Here is a 22,404-nt window from a genome sequence, read left to right as displayed (position 1 = left end):
CCAATAAGCTAAGAATTAAGTATTTCTCATTCTGTGTTTGATTCACCAGTTTGAAGGAGTTTAGCCATCAGTTTGACAACATGACCTCACAGCAGCAGCATTTGGGCCTGAAGGAACTAATCCTCCCTTTCCTCTCCCGACCACAGCCAGGTACTGACTAACTGCAATATCTCAATAACAGTTTGGCTCTCATTTTCAAATGTATTTGCTGAATAAATATATTCCCATTCTATTCTCAATTAGAATGGGATATCTTTACTGGAAAATGTTTTGACTGGTATTTGCAGCCATTTTTCTGTTTGAATGCCTTAATACTTTGTTCTGATCTGTCCCATACAACAGCAGTGCTTACTGGCTGCAGAACAACTTTGGGCAATTCTCAGCCCTTGTGTCTGTCAGAGAATTCCTGAATCTCAACCCAGGCTTCTCCCCTGTAAGACTTCATCGCTGCCACATAAAAAAAACTCTAAAGAATGATTAGACCAAATAGTTACCTTATTATTATCAAATAAAATCCAGTGGTGGTGATAATCTTTTCTTGACTGTCTTTCTGTCCAGCTGGAGGCTGTAAGGCTCCTGTCTCCAAAGCAGAGTGCAGAACTTGTGGTGTTGCCTCTTCCTGCTGAGAAAGACGTTGTCATCAACGCAGTGTTTGACTCCCTGACTGCATCTCCAACTGGATTGGCTGAGTTTGTGTCCCACCTTGTTATGTTCTCTGGAACGGTAAAAACATAAAGTAAAGATAATAGAAAATGGAACCATGCACGTTAAGGTTTGAAATGACAACATATTTTTGCCACTTTTCAGGGAAACATTTCCTGCTCATCATACCAAATAATGTAAGTAGATCCATCAATATATAGTATTATGTTTTTTGAAGACAGGTAGATGTGATTTCATTCATTATTGGCTGATATTAACCCCGACTTGTTGGGTCTCAGTTTCACCAGACTGGACCAGGCCTTGCCTACTCTTCCTCCGAGTGTAGCATCATCCATCGCATACAACAAGCTAACTTTACTTCATCACGTTCCACCAGGTGAGATCTTCTATCTACATGATGTAAACATTGCCGTTACATTTACCTTTCTTTTGTATCGGTTATTTTGTTTTGCCATGGTGTTTTAGAAATGAACAAAATCCTAATATCTGCACTTTTCTTTTCTTAGGCTGCACCATATACAGTGGAGAGGTATTGACCTTAATTTGTAATCAAGCTTTAAATGTTAAGCAGAGTATTATGTTAATTTCAGTAAATTCACAACCATTTCACCCTTATCCCTTAAGTGCAACATTATTCCAGCAAATGGTAAGTGTTTATACTTTTCTATACCTACAGTACAGTAATTTAAAAAACATTATAATCATGGCAAGGCAAGTTTATTTGTACAGCAGATTTCACACGTACATAAATATGGATAAATTAATACATTGATTAATTTACTCTCATGTTTTCACAGAAACAGACATTTGTCTTGGAGTTAACGGGTGAGTTTTTTTTAAGCAGCACATCTCAGCTTTAAGAATAATTTTGTTGTAATGCAAGAAATGTTTGATCATATTTTCCATTTCTCTACCAAAGCACTGCACTACAGCTCCTCCTCAACAATGGACAGATGATGAGTGGAAGTCTTTGTGACTATGGCATTGAAGAATACGCTTGTGCTTCAGTAAGCCACTAAAGTCTCTCAATTCTACTCAACAGTAGCTTTTCTCATCTTGACTTCTTTAAACATTTTCTGTATTTTCTTTCTGCTCTTCTTTCCACCCAGGTGTCCATGTTGACAGCACAGGATCTGGCAGCGGTGATGAAGTGTAACAAGTCCCCCAGCTCCACTGGTTCCAGACCAGTCTGGACACTGTTGCTCTCCAAGTCCTTTGGGGTGTTGGATGCAGCTCTGGATATTCTTGCCAACATGGTACAAAACGTAGCTCTAACCAGACTTGACAACATGACCTCACAGCAGCAGCATTTGGTCCTAATGAAACTAATCCTCCCTTTCCTGTCCCAGTCAGGTAACTATAATATCTCAATAACAGATCGTATGGAAAACGTATTATTTCTAGATACAGTACCTTTCAGTTTGAATATGTTTCATTCTGATCTGTCCCCTCCAGGCCAAGGCTCTGTGTCCAACAGCAGTGTTCACTGGTTGCAGAACAACTTTGGGCCTTTCTCAAGTCTTGTTTCTGTCAGAGAATTCCTGAAGCTCAACCCAGGCTTCTCCCCTGTAAGACCTCATCACCTATAAAACACCAAAGAATGATTAGACCTATATTAATTACTAGATTGTTTTAAATAAAATACAATCCAGCAATGAGTTTTTCTTGTTTTTCTTTATGTGCAGCTGGAGGCTGTAAAGCTCCTGTCTCCAAAGCAGAGTGCAGAACTTGTGGTGTTGCCTCTTGCTCAGAAAGACGTTGTCATAAATGCAGTGTTTGACTACCTGACTGCATCTCCAAATGAGAAAGGATTGGCTGAGTTTGTGTCCCACCTTGTCTCTGGGAAGGTAAAAACAATAAAGTAAAGATAATAGAAACAGTAACTGTGCACATTTGGTTTGAAATTATAACGTCTTTTTGTAACTTTTCAGGAAAATATTTCCTGCTCATCATACAAAATAATGTAAGTGTATATCCGTCAATCCATCAATATATTGTGGATTTTGAAGACTTGGTAGATGGGATTCCATTCATTATTATTAGCTGAAGTTAACCCCTGACTTGTTAATCTTCAGTTTCACCAGATTGGACCAGCCGTTGCCTACTCTTCCTCTGGGTGTAGCATCATCCATCACATACAACAAGCTGGCTTTATTCCAGCAAGTTCCACCAGGTGAGATCTTCTATCGAAAGGACGTAAAGTGAGATTTAACTTAGGTTAATTAAGCTGTTACATTTACTTTTGATTTGATATGGTCATTTTGTTATGCCATGGTGTTTTAAGAGTGAACCAAGGCCTTACAGTATCTGCACTTTTTTTCTTAGGCTGCATCATATACAGTGGAGAGGTATTTGCCTTAATTTTGTTTTCAAATTTTAAACGTTAAGTAGAGTATTATTTAAATGTCATCAAATTCACAACTATTTCCCCCCCTTTTTCCCCCAAGTGCAACTTTATTCCAGCAAGTGGTAAGTGTTGTATGCTTTTCTTGACCTAGTAGTTTGTGAAACATTGTCAAGTATGGCCAAATGTATTTGTAAATGAAAATTTCATACACAAAGGCAATATCAATATTCTTTACATAAGGCATTTAAAGAGAGAAAAATATATCAAGAAACAAATAGAAGATAGAGTATGGAGAAAATGCATAAAACATTATGGTCAAAGTGCAGTTATAGTTTAACTTTTTCAGTCAAGTTGAACAATATCAGCAATAACTGTGCCTTCATCAAGAGTGTTGTATGTATATAGGAGCATCTGTCCTTATGTTCAGGCATCAACACATGGAACTTATGTCATTACTAGTTTTGTGTTTCAAAAACACGCGTCAGAGCCGCCATGCCTTCCTAAATCCCTTTGAACAGAAATTGTTTCCAAACCACTTACATTCCCAGAACATATTCTCTAGTTATTTTTTTCAATCCTTAATTCGTTTGCACTGTTTTCACAGAAGCAGACATTTGTCTTGGCGTTAACAGGTGAATTTTATTTCTCAGATTTATTTAATAAATACTCATGTTGTTGTAATGTAGGAAATGATTTAACCTTTTTTCCTTTCCTTTACCAAAGCACTGCACTACAGCTCCTCCTCAACAGCGGGCAGATGAGTGGAAGTTTTTGTGACTATGGCATTGAAGAATACGCTTGTGCTTCAGTAAGTCACTTAAGTCCCTAATTGTAGAAAGCCTGTCAGCGACGCCTAGTGGCCTGACATGGTACTTACCACTGACAGTCTATTTAGTCAGTAGAGTGTTTGACATAAGCAGGACCAGTCAGACACGAAGATCTCTGTATGTTTCCTCCTGTTCCCTTGTTCCTTGATCCCCTATCCTTTGTGCGTCCATGAAACGATACCACACATTCACCCTCACACATTCATACTGTTGTAAGACCAATAACCCAATGCCCTTTGGAGAGAAATAAATGATTGGAAAGAAATCCCTTCTCCAGACTCCCCTGATTCTCTGACCGGAATCTAGTCCATATTTGCCGCCTCAACCAGTATATTCTATATAAAAGTAAACAGAGGTGTCCCCCTTCGTTACATTCATATTTTAAACAACAGAACCTTTTCTCATCTTGACTTCTTTAAACATTTCCTGCATTTCTTTCTGTTCTGCTCTCTCCATTTTCTCCACCCAGGTGTCCATGTTGACAGCACAGGATCTGGCAGCGGTGATGAAGTGTAACCAGTCCCCCAACTCCACTGGTTCCAGACCAGTCTGGAAGCTGTTCTTGTCCAAGTCCTTTGGGGTGTTGAATGCAGCTCAGGATCTTCTTGCCAACACGGTATAAAAATTGCTTTAACCAGACACTGAAATAAACTCAAATTAAACTGCTAAATTGTGTAATTAATTGGTATACAACAATGACCAAACACTGAAAGTAATTTAGTCAAACATCATATTGACACATGTAATCCTTTGTTTAGTCTGAGACCATGACTGGTCCATCGGCGTCTGTGGCTCTGGATGTGATTGGAGAGATGAGACTATCGATGCTGACTAATGAACAGTTGAGGGACAGTGATGTCATCAGGAAATGGTTCTCTGGACGTTTGAGAGGGTTCCTGTCATCTGCATCGGGATGTCTCAGTGGCAGTAACCTCAGCTGTCACACATACCAGCAAGTGTAAGTATTGACCTGGAGGCTATTATTCATCATTATAATCCAAAAACATTAATGTGCAAATGTAATTCACTTTGAATATTGGTTTGATCTGACATGTACATTGATTTAAGAGTTTTGGTCCCCATAAGGTTAAGTCATACTCACAATGATAACTTTCCTCTAGATTCTAGAATAAATCCGTCATAGAGAAGATTATTTCTCATTGTGTGTTTGTTTAATTCACAGTTTGAAGGATTTTAGCCATCAGTTTGACAACATGACCTCACAGCAGCAGCATTTGGTCCTGAAGGATCTAATCCTCCCTTTCCTGTCCCGCCCACTGTCAGGTACTGACTAACTACATTATCTCAATAATAAATAATGAGTCTATACTTGGCTCTGAATGGGCTCTTTTTACTGGATAATTTACTATTGACTGACATTTTCATATACCCTTTTGTTTGAAAGGGATAGTTCACCCCATGGAGACTTCATGGATATTTTGTTGTTTTTGTCGCATTCCTAAGCCAATAATTTGATGACCAGCGGACCGTTAGGCAGCGGTTCCGGTAGCAGACATAAAGGAGACCCTGTGTGTCCTACCGGAACTGCTGCCGGTCATCAAATTATTGGCTTAGGATGCGACAAAAACAAAAAAACATCCATGAATTCAAGTCTCCGTGGAGTGACTAATCGATAGAAAAAAAGTCATTTTGGGGGTGAACTATCCCTTCAATGTTTCATTCTGATCTGTCCCCTCCAGACCGAGGCTGTGTGTCCAACAGCAGTGTTGACTGGTTGCAGAACAACTTTTGGGCCGAATTCCTGAATCTCAACCCGGGCTTCTCCCCTGTAAGACTTATAACTTATAGACTTAAGCTTATACACACATAACATGGAAAAATTATCAAACATACACGTAATAGGTAATTACTTACTTAATATAATATATAATATATATATGTTACTGTAATATAAAATAATAATAATATTTTTCTGTATGTTTTTTCCCAGTCCAGCTGGAGGCTGTAAAGCTCCTGTCTCCAAAGCAGAGTGCAGAACTTGTGGTGTTGCCTCTTGCTGAAAAAGACGTTGTCATCAACTCAGTGTTTGACTACCTGACTGCGTCTCCAGAGGAGAGGGGATTGGCTGAGTTTCTGTCCCACCTTGTTATGTTTTCTGGAACGGTAAAAACTATAGCATGATAATGAGAGAAACAGTAACTGTTTGTTTTGAAATGACAACCTCTTTTTTGTCATTTGACAGGGAAACATTTCCTGCTCATCATACAAAATAGTGTAAGTTTATATAAATATTTTTGTTTTGTTTTGTTTTTTGAAGACCAGGTCAAAGTTATTTAATTCATTATTATTGGTCTATGTTAACCGCAACTTTTTGGGTCTCAGTTTCACCAGACTGGACCAGGCCTTGCTTACTCTTCCTCAGAGTGTAGCATCATCCGTCACAAACAACAAGCTGGCTTTACTTCAGCAAGTTCCACCAGGTGAGATCTTCTAGATCTGCTGTATATGTTTACACTTGACTTCATTTGCAATGGTCATTTTTGCTTAGCCATGGTGTTCTTAAAATTGAACCAGATCCTTATTATATCCAATTTTCTTTTCTTAGGCTGCACAATATACACCGGAGAGGTAAGTACCTTCATTTGAATTTAAGCATTAAATGTTAAGCAGAGTAGTGGCTCATTGTCTGCTAATTCACAGTGTGGTATTATTTTATGAAGAATCATTTTGTAAGAAATGTTTTATTTTATTTTCCAATCTTCTAAAGCACTGCACTACAGCTCCTCCTCAACAATGGACAGATGAGTGGACGTTTTTGCGACTACGGCATTGAAGAATACGCTTGTGCTTCAGTAAGCCACTAATTATGTCTCTCATATTTAACTCAACAGTAGGCTACCCTTTCTCATCTTGACCTTCTCATTTACTAATATAAATCTTGTGATAAACATTTTTTTTAAACTCTTTATTTTCAGAAGTTTTATCAGACAATCAAATAGTACAAAAAAGTAACAGAAACAAAATTGTGATAAACATTTGTGAAGAATTCTGCTTGCATCTCCCCGTTCCTTGTAGACATTTAACCCTAGCAACCCTGCAACATCGCTGATTCTGGATTCCATTGGAGAGATCCGACTGGACACCTTCAGCTAGACAACTTTGAGAAACCTGCATTCATTGATCTGTGGTTCAAGCAAAGGCTCAGCCCATTCCTGCCAGCTGTGTCCAAAGAGTTCCTGTCCTGTCTCACCACTAAAAACCTAAATTGCCTCTCCTACCAAGCCCTGTAAGTGTCATAGCCCCCAACACTGTAACTGTTGTACATAACCTGGCTGTGAGCTTCACTGTTGTGTTGTACCAGAGTGCTCCACTCATACACACAGTATATGCTGTACCTTAGACCTGTTCTTTGCCACAAGAGCCAACGATCAGTAAACTCAAACAATATGAATGTAACTATTCAAGGGCCCCTATGCTAGAGATGTTCATAGTTGAGCTGCGTGGTTCATTGGCAGATGACCACCATGGGTAGTGTAGAAGTTATGCATATGTGTTACATACATCTGTATACATTCATTCAATACAACATTTTACCAATCACTTTACTGCTAAACTAAATACATTATAATGAATGACCTTTCAACTGCTACCTGTCAACCACAGTGTTGAGGTCTTGGGTGAGCACCAGTCACAGATGGAGCCTTCCAGACCGGTCACTGTGTACCTGTACTTCATCAAGGCCTTCCTCACCAGGAACACAACGGTTAGGACTTCCATTCATCCTAACTGCAAATCAATGGCACAAGCTTGATGAATACCTTATATCCTACAGCAGTGATTATCTATATTTCAAAATCTAAATAAAAAATGAAATATCCTCATTGATGTATTATGTACTTCCTGGTCCAGATCCTAGCTGTAGTTCACAATATCCAGCCAGTGGAGAATGGTTGCAGAAGAACTTTGGAGCCTTTGCTGCTGTTGTCTCATTCCGTGACCTAGGGACGCTCTACTCCAACTTTTCAGCGGTATTGTTTACAGTTTTTTTTTATAGAATAGAATTTGTTTCCTGTCTTAAAATCTCTATGGTACGCTGTTCATTTTAAATCTCTCTACACGGTTTGTGATATTGTGTATCCACTCACTGTATGTGTGTGTGTGCGTGCGTGTGTGTGTGTTGTATGCTTGCATGGTTGCAGATGGACGCCCTGACCCAGCTTACAGTGACGCAGTTAGCAGAGGTCTCGTCCACACCTGGTCAGCTCACCTCATCTTCTCAGGTCGCCATGGTGATGAACCACGTTCCCAACAAACACCTCACAGCGTTCTTCGATGACTTCTCGCCTGCCATCCTGGTGAGAGGGGGACACATTTCAACATTAAACTGCCTTTTCCAGTGATGGAAAGTAATTAAGTATATTTAGACGGTAGAGGTATATTTAGATGTCGAGGTACTGTACTTTGACTTTACTTGAGTATGTCAATTTTTCAATACTATACTATACTTCTACTACACTGCATCTCAGAGGCAAATCTAGTACATTTACTCCACTACAATCATTTGAAAACTTTAGTTACTAGTTACTTTGCAGATTTGGATTATCAATACAAAACATATGTATAATATTAACCAATTATGGGGGCACGGTGGCGCAGTCGGTAGCGCTGTCGCCTCACAGCTAGAAGGTCCTGGGTTCGATTCCCGCCAGGGACGCTGTGGGCGCTGGGGGCGTGTTCTCTCCTCCACGTCATCGGCACCCATACCCTAGGTGGGGTTGGTGAAAGGGCCTACTCTGTGTGGAGTTTGCATGTTCTCCCCGTGTCTCCTAGAACATGTAGTAATCCTGGTCACTATACTGCCTCCCCCTGGTCAGCCGGGGCGCCTGATGGAGGAGAAGGGAACTGGTTGGAATAACGTGTTCCTTCCACGCGCTATGTCCAACCAGGAAACTCCCCCCTGTCGGGTGATAAGAAGCGGCCTGCTTGCTCCTCATGCATTGAAGGAGGCATGAGCTTCAGCTTGGGCTCTCCCTAGGCTGGCAGAGGGTAGGTAGTGCCCAGGATTACATAGGCAATTGGCATTGGGTGAAAAAATGTGGGTTACAAAAATCGTGGGATAAAAATTATTAAAAAAAAAAAAAAAAATTACTTACTTAATCTCCATTTCATTACTCTCTTTTTCTGCAGGCTCATGAGAGTTTGTTCCCCGCTACAGTGAGGTCTGCCATGTTGCAAGTCGTGTTTGACCGCGCCAACCTCTCTGAGCCCTCTGTGGAAGACAGCAGTGCGCAAGCGTGGCTCCACATGCGCCTACGCCCCCTACTGGTTGACCTCTCACCGAGCCATGTCGGCCCTTACTTCAGCATTGTGGCAGGGAGGAGCTGTGCCACAAAGCAGCAAGCGTAAGTGGAGCACCTTTACCTGTTCTTTTCCTTGGGGATTGGGGGATTGCCCTTGGCCTTTAGCTGAACGTTTTTTTGTGGGAAACATTGGGTGTATTCCCAGTGGGTGAGAGATCATGGGGTAAAAAGTATTATATTATCTTGTAATATAATACTATAATATAATATATCCTGGTTGACACACTTACTTTTTTATTGTTGTTGACCTACAAACTAGTGGCACAGTAACAATATCTTTAGAATTTGACCTTTTAGTATGCCTTCTCTTTTTGTGACGCAGAGTTACTGTCCTGAATGTGATTCTATCAACACTTGGGGACGTCACACAGACGGAGATACACAATCACATCATTCAGTCTCTCAAAGGTAAAGGACGACCACAAAGTAAACACTGTAGCTCATGAATGAATGACTGAATGACAGGCAGCATTCTTACTGTACATCTATCTCCCCTGTTCTTATAGGATCAACTCCTCTCCGCTGCTATGGTGACAACTACAACCTCCGTTTCTATGGTTTCTTGGAGAGCTCATTCATGGGATTCCAGTTCCCCAACCTGTCCACGTTCATGTCGCTCATGCCCAGCGACAGGATGCCTCAGGTGTGTGTGTGTGTGTGTGTGTGTGTGTGTGTGTGTGTGTGTGTGTGTGTGGAGGGGGGGGATAACCAGTGGTCTAAAGTGACTAAGTACAAGTACTGTACTTAAGTACAATTTTGAGGAATTTTTCCTCTTTTTTTCCCCCTTTTGCTTCTACTTCACTACATCTCAGAGACAATTTTTGTAAAAAAAAATCCAAGATAAAATACGCTAAAGACCTGAAAGTGCAGCACAAAATAGACGCTCAGGGTATCATCACGTTGCTGTGGTTTCCAGCATAGCGGTAACGCAGCGCTCCTATTGAAAACAATTTAAAACATACGCTGCACTCAGGGGAAAAAAAACGCCTTGGGTGGACACACAGCCCCTATGAGAAAAATGGCTGCTGTGTGAATAATGCTCACGTTTCCGTTATGCTACTGTAACTGTGTCTTCAGCTGCTGAACTCCATGCCACCTTCAGACCTTGGCAGTTTCCTCCGTCACCCTGGTATTGTTGACGATGAGGGACAACTCTGCCAGATCTACCAGAACTACATTCAGACTACTGTGTTCCTGGAGAACGTAGGCACTACACAACCACAGAGCAGACACTCATGTGTATATGTATAGTGTATACATGATACATGATACTGTATACAGTATAGAGCAGTTGTTCTAACATTTTCATGTAAAGGACCCCCAAATTGCTTGTATTTGGAAGCAAACCCCCTTTTGGCCGCAGTCTAGGGACCCCATAAGAGAAGATTTATTAAGAAAGGATATTAAAACAATTTTTTCTACAACTTAAAAAAGTTTTGAAAACTAATTTGTCTGGGGACCTCCTGGAACTGATTGATTGATTGAATACTTTAACAAGTTAGTTTACAGTACAGTCAAAAGTTCTGCTAACATGAAAAAGCTTGTTTCTATTGTGGTCCATTGTACTGTGAACTCCCTCAAGTATTGTATTGTATGCTGACTGCAGGAGAGACTCCCTGCGGTTGTGCGGCGTGCCACGCTGCCTCGTGTCTGGCCCCTGGCTCTCAGCAGCAGTGATAGGTCACAGGTCAACGCCTGGTTCGAGCGCAGTCTCACCGATGACTTGGTCTTCCTCAACAAGAACCTGCTCACCTCCACCGCCACACAGGGTGCCACCTGTCTGTCCTTCCAAAAACTGTAAGTGGGCTTACTTTTCAAATGCTTTTCAGTTAAATGTGATAAGCTTGATATTAATGTACTCCAGTTCTGCACATCTATAGTGCCTGTGATGTGCGGTTCTACATTACATTGTACGGTATTTTATGTAAAACAATTTTTCATAGTCATACGTAGAAGTGTAACAATATAGTAACTGCATCGAAAAATCGATTTTCATTTTCAAAAATCTATATCGATATGCAAACAGTTAAATATTGTATCGTTTGACTTTGTATCGTATCGAATCGTTTTGCAATGCAAATAATCAATTTTATCAATACTAAAAAGTTTTTTTAATTTTAAGAAGAAAAAAGAGAAAGAGGGGTTTATATCCAGTATCCAGGTATTTATTTTTCACACTGAATGTTTGGGTAAATAAATAGTTACTAGTCGGGTCACAAAGTGAGGTTCCGTGACCATCCTTTGGCAAAGATGGTTTGACGATTGATTTGACCTCTATGGACCCTTTAGAAAAGATTTAGCCCCCAGGTCCCTCCCAAAAATCCTGGCATTTTTTGCTAGACAGCCAAATTCAAAATGGCGCACATCCAGTAGAGTAAAAACTTATACCCAGGGGGCATAGGGGGGTATGCTGCATTTGCCCTGCTATAAAAGGTTGTCCACCAGAAATAATATCTATGACCCAGTAGGATCACAACCTATATTGACAACCCGGTCAATTCTTTGCTGGAAATCCAATATGGTCGCCTCAATATTGGCCCCTATCAGTACCCAGGGGCAAAGGGGGGTATGCTGCATTTGCCCTGCCATAAAAGGTTGGCCACCAGAAATAATATCTATGACCCAGTAGGATCACAACCTATATGGACAACCCGGTCAACTTGCTGCTGGAAATCCAATATGGCCGCCTCAATATTGGACCCTATCAGAAAATAGCTTTGGCAATAACTTTTGAACCAGATGGGCTAGAAATAAAAACTTGGTGTCTATTGTATGGTTTCAGAGCATGAGAGACTCAATGGAATACTTATCTTTATGATTGGGTGTGTCTGGACCTTTAATTTGCATATTTCCAAGATGGACGCCACGCGAAAATGAGTTTTACTATGACTTTTACAGTGACAGCTGACTGTTATGGCAAAAAGTCTGCTTTTTAAGCATTATGAACACATTTGGTCAGTTTGTGTGCTTACCAATCTGCTATTTACACTACTTTTTCTTAACACTGTCATACGGCAAAGTATAAAATACGGCATTTATCTATGAACACACTTAAAAAGATGAAATGTGGAGATACAAGGTTTCTGCTTGACAGTGACGATATGCATGTATGTACTTTATGCATGTAGAAGATGAATGGACGGATGAGAAATGCATATAATTGTGAGGGATAGTGGACATCCTAACTCCTCTGTGTTTATATCCTGTCTAGGTCATGCAGGTGTTCACTGTAAACCCGCTGAACATTGCTCTGCTCAACCATTCAGTTCTGGACGCCAACTTCACCGCCTACTACACTGAACTGATCTACCGACAGGACCACAACTTCAATCCCCTTCTGTAAGTCTGAACTGTGAAACGATCAGCTCAACCCTGGCATCCCTATTTTACGCGAAAATACGAATATCCGGTAGCAGATCTACAAGCTCACAAATCATTGCATCATGACATAGATGAACTGCTATCACTATTTGTTGTACGCAAAGTATGTATCCCCCAGTGTTTTTTATTTTATTTTTTACAAATCAAACCCTGTGCCTAAATGTGTCAGCTCACTGACGATCTCTACTCACTGCTTCCAGGCTTTCCTCTGCTGTGTCGATGCCTTGCCCCTGGTGCATGGTTCAGTCAGCTGACCTCCTCACAGAGCTCCTCACATGATCGTTCTGTACAACCTGACAACACACTGCACCTCCACTCACAGGTAACACATTCACACACACATGCGCCGCACACATTCATGCTTTTGACACTGACGGGTTGTGTTTAAACCTTAATCTCCCATTTGTTGTAGATTGCTGCTGCTTTGGCAGGCAACGGTGGTGGCAACCTCAATGCAAACTACATCACTGCCCTCGGCAGGCAGAGCGTGGGCTTATCCTCCGGCCAACTCACCGGCGCAAGGACCGGGAGACATCCATGCCTCGCTTGGCATTCTCAGCGCTGTAAGCGGCTGGAATCTGGGTCAGGCCATGGCAATCATCCAAGCCCTGATGACTTCAGGATTGTTTCAGGTCGGTTTATGTGCGTGTGCGTGTGCGTGTGCGTGTGCGTGTGCGTGTGCGTGTGCGTGTGCGTGTGTGTGTGTGTGTGTGTGTGTGTGTGTATGTATGTGTGTGTGTGTGTGTGTGACTTGTCCTGGATTCACAGAAGGAAAATGGAAAACAAGGTCTCTCACCGTGTCAAAGATAAAGATGTACAACATCAGTCATGCTCTCATGCGTGTGGTAATAACCTATCTCCATGCTTCCATCCACAGATCAACAGTGCCTCATCGTTGTTCACTCTGGGTTCTCTGGTGGTGGGCCTTCCTGCATCCACCATTAATGGCATCAGCGTTTGTGACACACATGGTGACTGCGCCTCAAGTCATCAAGCAGACCGTTGTCACCCAGGTATGAGAGTTACATGTGCTACTGTATGCATGTTATTTAGATAGAATAGAGTAAATACAGTGCTTAGAAAACAAGAATGATACAAAGTATTTTGCATATAGCATTGTGGACTCAATCAAACTGAGCTTGTTGTAGAATTGACATAACCACTAAAACTGGGAGAAAAGGTGAAGTAAAAAAGAGAACAGAAGAAAATGGAAGTGATTCATTACTGATGCTGATACTGATTTATTCTTCTCATTTTTTTTTTTAATTATTATTATGTCTGCTTCTCTACTGGGGGGGTTGTGATCTCCTTCAGGTTCGTATATAACAATTACGCTCCGACATCCTTTTTTTCCTCACACTAGATTATATCAGTGAACAGCAACAGTGCGAACATCATACAGAATGTTCCTGATGATCTGGCTGGCGAGATCCCTCGCGCCCTGCTGCAGGGCTTCACCAGCTCCACTGGCACTGTGCTCAACCCAAAGAAATGGAAACAAGAGCAGGTAGGGAATGCAACACACATGCATACTTCATGTACACATAAAGTAACACACACACACACACACACACACACACACACACACACACACACACACACACACACACACACACACACACACACACACACACACACACACACACACACACACACACACACACACACACACACACACACAGGTAGATGTATGTTCAAACAAGCTGCTTATTTTCTTTTTCCAGGCAGTATTGTTCATTGACACAGTAGCTACTGGATATGAAAGCAGTCCAGATAAGTAAGTTGTGAACACATTTCTTCTAAAAAAATAATAATAATAATAATTTCCAAGGTGGCCAAAGTAATGTGGCATTTGGTATGACACAGTGTAATGGGTAAGTGTGTGTGTGTGTGTGTGTGTGTGTGTGTGTGTGTGTGTGTGTGTGTGTGTGTGTGTGTGTGTGTGTGTGTGTGTGTGTGTGTGTGTGTTTGTGCATAGTTTGACATCATACGTGCTCCAAGGGTTCACATGCACCAGAGTGACGACTATGGCCAAGGTTCACTTGACGGACAGCACTTCAAACTCAGGGTGGAGCGACAGCACCTGACAGTCCATGTCATAGGTATGGTATGAGCTCAATACCCTTGATCTGCTAATGATTTGTGAAATGTTTCAGTTCCAGAACTGCAGGCACTGAGGCAGCATGTGGGCGACCTCAATCACTCTGCTGGGACAGATTTGACAAATTTAAGTAAAGACCTCACCCAAGTAATGCCATCTTTTTAACTTTAACCTGGTTACTAAAAGTTTTATGAGATTACAATTTCATTTGCGATAAACAAATGGTATGTTGTAATGCAAATGAGCTGAAAGTAGTGGCGGTAGTGACACCATTGTGTAAAAAAAAAAAATGTTCCCCCAAAAACCTGTTAGGAGTACGTTTCAGGCAATTTAAAGTTGATTGGTAGTGCCTTTTTTTTTGGTCCCTAACATTCATCGAGCTCTGGACTTGGTCATTTTTTTTCCGTTTCGGTAGTGACACCATTGTGTCAAAAAAAAAATTGTTCCCCCAAAAACCTGTTAGGAGTACGTTTCAGGCAATTTAAAGTTGATTGGTAGTGACTTTTTTTTTGGTCCCTAACATTCATCGAGCTCTGGACTTGGTCATGGACACCATTGTGTCACTACCGAAACGAAGTTAAATCCGAAAAAATCACTAAGTGTGGAGGCCAAAAAAAAAAATTGTTCCCCCAAAAACCTGTTAGGAGTACGTTTCAGGCAATTTAAAGTTTATTGGTAGTGACTTTTTTTTTGGTCCCTAACATTCATCGAGCTCTGGACTTAGTAATTTTTTTTTCGTTTCGGTAGTGACACCATTGTGTCAAAAAAAAAAATGTTCCCCCAAAAACCTGTTAGGAGTACGTTTCAGGCAATTTAAAGTTGATTGGTAGTGACTTTTTTTTGTCCCTAACATTCATCGAGCTCTGGACTTAGTACATTTTCTTTTTTCACCATTGGGTCACTACCGAAACTAAAGTTTGTCCCTACCGAAACGAAAGTTAAATCCGAAAAAATCACCAAGTTTAGAGGCCAAAATCGTCCCCCGAAAACTTTGTAGTGGAGTAATTTTTTTTTTCACCATTGTGTCACTACCGAAACGTTTTTGTGTCACTACCGAAACGAAAGTTAAATCCGAAAAAATCACTAAGTGTGGAGGCCAAAATCGTCCCCCCAAAAACCTGTTAGGAGTACGTTCAGGCAATTTAGAGTTGATTGGTAGTACTTTGTAGTGGAGTAATTTTTTTTTTTCACCATCGTGTCACTACCGAAACGTTTTTGTGTCACTACCGAAACGAAAGTTAAATTCGAAAAAATCACTAAGTGTGGAGGCCAAAATCGTCCCCCCAAAAACCTGTTAGGAGTACGTTTCAGGCAATTTAGATTGATTGGTAGTACTTTGCAGTGGAGTAAAACAAAAATTCACCATTGTGTCACTACCGAAACGTTTTTGTATCACTATCGAAACGAAAGTTAAATCCGAAAAAATCACTAAGTGTAGAGGCCAAAATCGTCCCCCCAAAACTTTGTAGTGGAGTCATTTTTTTTTTCACCATTGTGTCACTACCGAAACGAAAGTTAAATCCAAAAAAATCACTAAGTTTAGAGGCCAAAATCGTCCCCCCAAAAACCTGTTAGGAGTACGTTTCAGGCAATTTAGAGTTGATTGGTAGTACTATGTAGTGGAGTAATTTTCTTTTCACCATTGTGTCACTACCGAAACGAAAGTTATATCCGAAAAAATCATTAAGTGTGGAGGCCAAAATCGTCCCCCAAAAAGGAGTACGTTTCAGGCAATTTAGATTGATTGGTAGTACTTTGTAGTGGAGTAAAAAAAATGTCACCATTGTGTCACTACCGAAACGTTTTTGTGTCACTATCGAAACGAAAGTTAGTATGTATCACAATGTAGAGCTTTAACTTTTTAACTTACCTAAAAAAAAAGGTATCTTTAAAGATTACTTCAATGTGAATGTATATGAAGACACTGTATCCAGATGAATACTTCTCAACTCTGTGCATAATGGGTTATTTGAAATGTGTTAAATAATCATTTTTGGTTGGCTTTAAGTTGAAGCTCTATATTCTGACTTTCTGATCTAATCAGTGCTATGGTCTTGTAGGGAATCGACGGACTGTGCCGACTGCAGTGGCCGAGCCTTGAACCTGTAACCTACGGCTCACCAGGTAGTCACACTAACCATTCAGCTACAGCTCTACTTAGATCTGTGGTTCTAAAACATTTTGTTGTCAAGGGCCCCCCAAATTAACATGTATTTGGCAGTGGACCTCAATGTGAAAAGATGTAGTGTCAGGGCCCCCCATGAAAAAGATTTATATTTAAAACTTTAAAAGAATATATATATTTATTTTCACACAATGTCAGGGTTAAGAATCAAACTCCTAACCTTTTGTTTCTCAGGCAGGCTCTTTATCCAGTGGGCCACTGTGCCATGCTAAAGATTGAAGGCCAATTAGAAAGAAAAGCCAAAGGCTTGTTTCCATTGGGGTTCATTAAACATTCAGAAGCAACAGCACAACAAACCATAGACAAAATAATATGCTGTAAAGATCTTTTTTTTTTGTTTTTGTATTGTTGTGTGTTGTTCACCAAAGAGGAATGAAGACCTCATCACAGCAAGGCAGCTGGTAGCACAGTGGGTTAAGTCACTGTCAACACTGTTAACATGTTCCAGAGATTGTGGGTTCAAACCCCACTGACTCTTTACCCCGAAACCTTCCTTTAAAGACTGAGTTCCAGAAGAACTACTCTAAAGCCGCCCGGAAAGCAGTGAGGATTGGCCGGTACCAATGGCGCAGTGGACTAGTCACAGGGCTAGTGGCGCAGGGCACCTTGTACAATGTACTTGGTTCAAGCCTCATGTCAGGTACTGAAAAATAACCCATCGATGCGCGAGCAGTGGGCACCGGGAGGGCCGTCTCCTCCCGGTGGAACAAGTTATAACCACCAGGAAACCTGCAACTCTCAGCCAACAGCATAGCTCAACTGGTAGAGCGTCTGTCCAATAACATGACTTGACTTGACTGGGTTCGATTCCCACTCGAGTCAAGTGTCCCCGGTAACTTGGGGCAACGGATAAATTGACTGATATCCTTAGTGATGCTTCCCTTTGCAGACTAACTTCTAGAAAAACAAGTTAATTCCAAAAAAAAACAAAAACAAGTTATAACCACCAGGAAACCTGCAACTCTCAGCCAACAGCATAGCTCAACTGGTAGAGCGTCTGTCCAATAACATGACTTGACTTGACTGGGTTCAATTCCCACTCGAGTCAAGTGTCCCCGGTAACTTGGGGCAACGGACAAATTGACTGATATCCTTAGTGATGCTTCCCTTTGCAGACTAACTTCTAGAAAAACAAGTTAATTCCAAAAAAAAAAAAAAACAAGTTATAACCACCAGGAAACCTGCAACTCTCAGCCAACAGCATAGCTCAACTGGTAGAGCGTCTGTCCAATAACATGACTTGACTGGACTGGGTTCGATTCCCACTCGAGTCAAGTGTCCCCGGTAACTTGGGGCAACGGATAAATTGACTGATATCCTTAGTGATGCTTCCCTTTGCAGACTAACTTCTAGAAAAACAAGCTAATTCTAAAAAAAAACAAAACAAGTTATAACCACCAGGAAACCTGCAACTCTCAGCCAACAGCATAGCTCAACTGGTAGAGCGTCTGTCCAATAACATGACTTGACTTGACTTGACTGGGATCGATTCCCACTCGAGTCAAGTGTCCCCGGTAACTTGGGGCAACGGCTAAATTGACAGATATCCGTAGAATAACTTGTAGGAGTGTGCTGGTTCAAATCCAGTTCGCTCGAACCCAGGACCGAGCGGTCCTGGGTTCGATTCCCACTAACGTCAAGTTAGTGACTTGACTCGAGTGGGAATCGAACCCAGTCAAGTCAAGTCATGTTATTGGACAGACGCTCTACCAGTTGAGCTATGCTGTTGGCTGAGAGTTGCAGGTTTCCTGGTGGTTATAACTTTTTCTTTTTTTTTTTTGGAATTAACTTGTTTTTCTAGAAGTTAGTCTGCAAAGGGAAGCATCACTAAGGATATCAGTCAATTTGTCCGTTGCCCCAAGTTACCGGGGACACTTGACTCGAGTGGGAATCGAACCCAGTCAAGTCAAGTCAAGTCATGTTATTGGACAGACGCTCTACCAGTTGAGCTATGCTGTTGGCTGAGAGTTGCAGGTTTCCTGGTGGTTATAACTTTTTTTTTTTTTTTTTGGAATTAACTTGTTTTTCTAGAAGTTAGTCTGCAAAGGGAAGCATCACTAAGGATATCAGTCAATTTATCCGTTGCCCCAAGTTACCGGGGACACTTGACTCGAGTGGGAATCGAACCCAGTGAAGTCAAGTCATGTTATTGGACAGACGCTCTACCAGTTGAGCTATGCTGTTGGCTGAGAGTTGCAGGTTTCCTGGTGGTTATAACTTGTTTTTTTTTATTTTTTAGAATTAACTTGTTTTTCTAGAAGTTAGTCTGCAAAGGGAAGCATCACTAAGGATATCAGTCAATTTATCCGTTGCCCCAAGTTACCGGGGACACTTGACTCGAGTGGGAATCGAACCCAGTCAAGTCAAGTCATGTTATTGGACAGACGCTCTACTGCATCTCAACCCATTGAGCTAAGCAGTTGGATGACAAATACAGCCTTCCTGGTGGTTTTCACTTGATCTTCTGGAAGCCAGTCTGCAAAGGAAAGCATCACAGTAAAGACACCAGTGGGATTTGAACTCATGGCCTCTGGATCATGAATACTGCATCTCAACCCATTGAGCTAACTGTTGGCCAAGAAATACAGCCTTCCTGGTGCTTTGACTTGAACAACAAACAAGACAAATAACTTAAATAAATGTGTTACTTTTCACATTGGGGTCCACTGCCCAAATACATGTCAATGTGGGGGGTTGACAACAAAATGTTTTAGAACCACATATTTCAAGGAAACAGCTGTAGGTGAATGGATAGAGTCACTGACTAGTGACCCGCAGGTAACAGGTTCCAGGCTCAGCCACAGCAGCAAGTCAGGATGTCAAATCAAATAGGTATTATTAGGAGTGGAATGGTTGTGTTTTTTCACCCCAACTGCACAGGACAGCAGTTTTATATCTGTTTACATGTACGTGATTTTCAGTGATGGAGACACACCGCACAGACGTTCACTCTACTTTAGTACATTTTGTAAACTTATGACTCTGAGTAGAGTATAGCCTGACTTAAACAAACAAATAACAACTTAGTATAGTCAGATTATTTTTTACACAACTTACATTTTGTAATCAAACTACCGAAACGAAAGTTAAATCCGAAATAATCACTAAGTGTGGAGGCCAAAATCGTCCCCCCAAAAACCTGTTAGGAGTACGTTTCAGGCAATTTAGAGTTGATTGGTAGTACTTTGTAGTGACGTTTTTGGTCCCTAACACCACAAATGGTTTACATACTCTTTACGAATGTCTTACGCATCATTTGCTTAACATGAATGATAATTCTAGTAATTGTTTGGTGTCTGCATTCATGAAAGCCAGGTAGTTTGCAACAGGTAAGGAGAAAGTCCACATTAACAGACAGTCATAAATGATGAACTGTGTAATGATTCTTCTGTACCTTCACACCATAAGAGATAAAGTTAAAGTACTTAAGTATAACCAAGGTGCAAGTTCAGAGGTTCTGTGAAATGGGGAGACGTTAAAACACCCTTAAAGAAAGTGACAGGAGATTTACAATTTGTAATATCAAATCATTTATTATCCTTAAACTAAGTTTACAATTATTTCTGAGCCTATGAAACTATTAGAATGAATTATCAAACAAACAGTAAAGATACAATACCACTCAAATAACAGCGCGCTGGATACAAAAATCTCTCCCTCATCACAGAGTAATGATGCTCGAGACAGGGCAAGATTTCTGCACTGAAGCATCCTTTCCCTATTCCAGCGTTACATCATAAAAACATTATCAATTAGATCTTGATGTTGGCTTCGGAGGACGAGGCTTCCTGCTGTTCTCACGCTGACTCCACACCTTCCCCGTCACAGGCCTCAGGACTCCTTCAACTCCCTTCGATGGTCCTACACTCCCTTACTTTTGATTGCGATAAGCGTCTATGAACCCTTTGTCTATTATAATTTGGCCAAGGTATATGGCATTTTTAGTTTTCTATTTCCTCGCTGGGAACTAACACTCTGACTTCTGCTGTGTAATTTTATATCATTTTGATATCCATATTAAAGCTTTTACTATATTAATATAAGAGTGTTACAACAATAGTATGCGATTATTATGACCTAATATTAATTCTATGGCATCACTGGTGCCTGTATTTTCAGCAAGACATTCCTCTGAAAAGGGAGTGAATGAGAGAGAGGGAAAGACAGGGCCTCTCTCACTATGATCTCCTCTCCTCCTTGGTAAACACATTTTCTTTGAATAAGGTTATAATGACATAGTTAAACTAAAACTTAACACTTTTAGTCATACTAATGATTAAAATATACAGGATATATACAGCTACACAGTATAATAGTCTATATATCACTGTGTGGCTTAAGTGATTAGAATAGCTAAACTTAAAGCAGTTATATGTTTAAACAGCAGGATATAACCAGGAGCCACTATGTGCCCCCCTTTTTACTCTTCTAAATTCCTCCATTTATGCAGTTTTCTACAGACACATTCATTATACTTCTAGACTTTAAATCTAATTTTCCTAACAACTGTCTTCACTTTACTGTAGGGCACATAATAACATGTACAAAGGATTTATAGATATTTTAGGAATGTTTTACATAGCATGTTAAACATGAACAAACACATTAACAGACAGTTGTAAATGATGAACTGTCTTCACTTTACTATAGGGCACATAATAACATGTACTAAGGATTTATAGATACTTTAGGAATGTTTAACAAAGCATATGTTAAACATGAACAAGCGACCAATAGCTTGTATATATTATGTAACATCAGTTACAAATGATTTAATAATCATTTACAGATGTATTATACAGGGCGTATTCATGAATAGTTACTAATACCTTTATAGATGATTTGTAACCGTAGTTATAAAGGTTTTAGTAATCATTTACGAATGTCAATAAACAGGTTGTTAATGATTTGTTAATATTCTACAAACTGCTTATAAACGTTTATAAATGCTTTAGAATGGGTCGTTACAAATTATTTAATAATCTTTTACAGATGTATATAAATGGCTTATTCATGAATAGTTCACTACTTACTAGTACTTTACAAATGATTTGTAACTGTAGTTATAAAGGTTTTAGTAATCATTTATGAATGTCAACAAACAGGTTGTTAATGATTTGTTAATAGTCTACAAACTACTTATAAACGTTTATAAATGCTTTATAACGGGTCACTATTGTAAAGTGCTACCAAAAGTCATATAGTGAAGTTGAATTGAGTCCAAAGTAATGGGTAGTGTGGAAGAGAGCAGAAGAAGCGATAGGTAGGGTGGAACTGATGGAGTCAGGGGTGATTTGTGAGAGGGAAGATGTGTACGGCATGGAAATGGTGGCACTGATGAGAAGACAGGAGGCGGAACTAGAGGTGGCAAAATTGAGGATGCCAATGATTACATTGGAGGATTACCCCAGGTTAGAAGGTTTGGGGATAAAGCAAGAGAGAAGAGGTTTGGATGTTTGTTTGGATATATACAGAGGAGGGATGAGAGGTATATTGGGAGAAGGATGCTGAAGATGGAGCTGCCAGGCAAGAGGAGAAGAGGTAGACCAAAGATGAAGTTTATGAATGCGGAGGGAGAC

The 22,404-nt window shown here is 40.5% G+C and overlaps 1 protein-coding gene and 1 long non-coding RNA gene across 2 annotated transcripts; both read left to right on the top strand.

Moving 5' to 3' along the window:
• Positions 1-813: 813 nt before the first annotated feature.
• Positions 814-1,486, top strand: LOC311042641. Its single transcript, XR_014600531.1, has 5 exons — positions 814-839; positions 942-1,039; positions 1,170-1,192; positions 1,288-1,309; positions 1,461-1,486. It is a non-coding gene; the product is annotated as an uncharacterized lncRNA (long non-coding RNA).
• A 12,013-nt stretch (positions 1,487-13,499) lies between these two features.
• On the top strand, positions 13,500-14,626 carry LOC311039138 (uncharacterized protein; the record flags this gene model as incomplete). The annotated part of the gene is made up of 4 exons (XM_084048785.1): positions 13,500-13,552; positions 13,903-14,046; positions 14,264-14,316; positions 14,518-14,626. Exons 1-4 carry the CDS (start codon positions 13,508-13,510, stop codon positions 14,624-14,626), a joined length of 351 nt encoding a protein of 116 aa, XP_083904911.1. The 5' UTR covers positions 13,500-13,507.
• Positions 14,627-22,404: the final 7,778 nt, after the last annotated feature.

This window comes from Gymnoscopelus microlampas, assembly GCF_963454915.1.
Source record: "Gymnoscopelus microlampas genome assembly, chromosome: 3".
NCBI classification, from domain to species: Eukaryota; Metazoa; Chordata; class Actinopteri; order Myctophiformes; family Myctophidae; genus Gymnoscopelus; species Gymnoscopelus microlampas.
The sequence above is the reverse complement of the archived record's forward strand: the minus strand, read 5'-3'. Positions and strand labels throughout refer to the sequence as shown.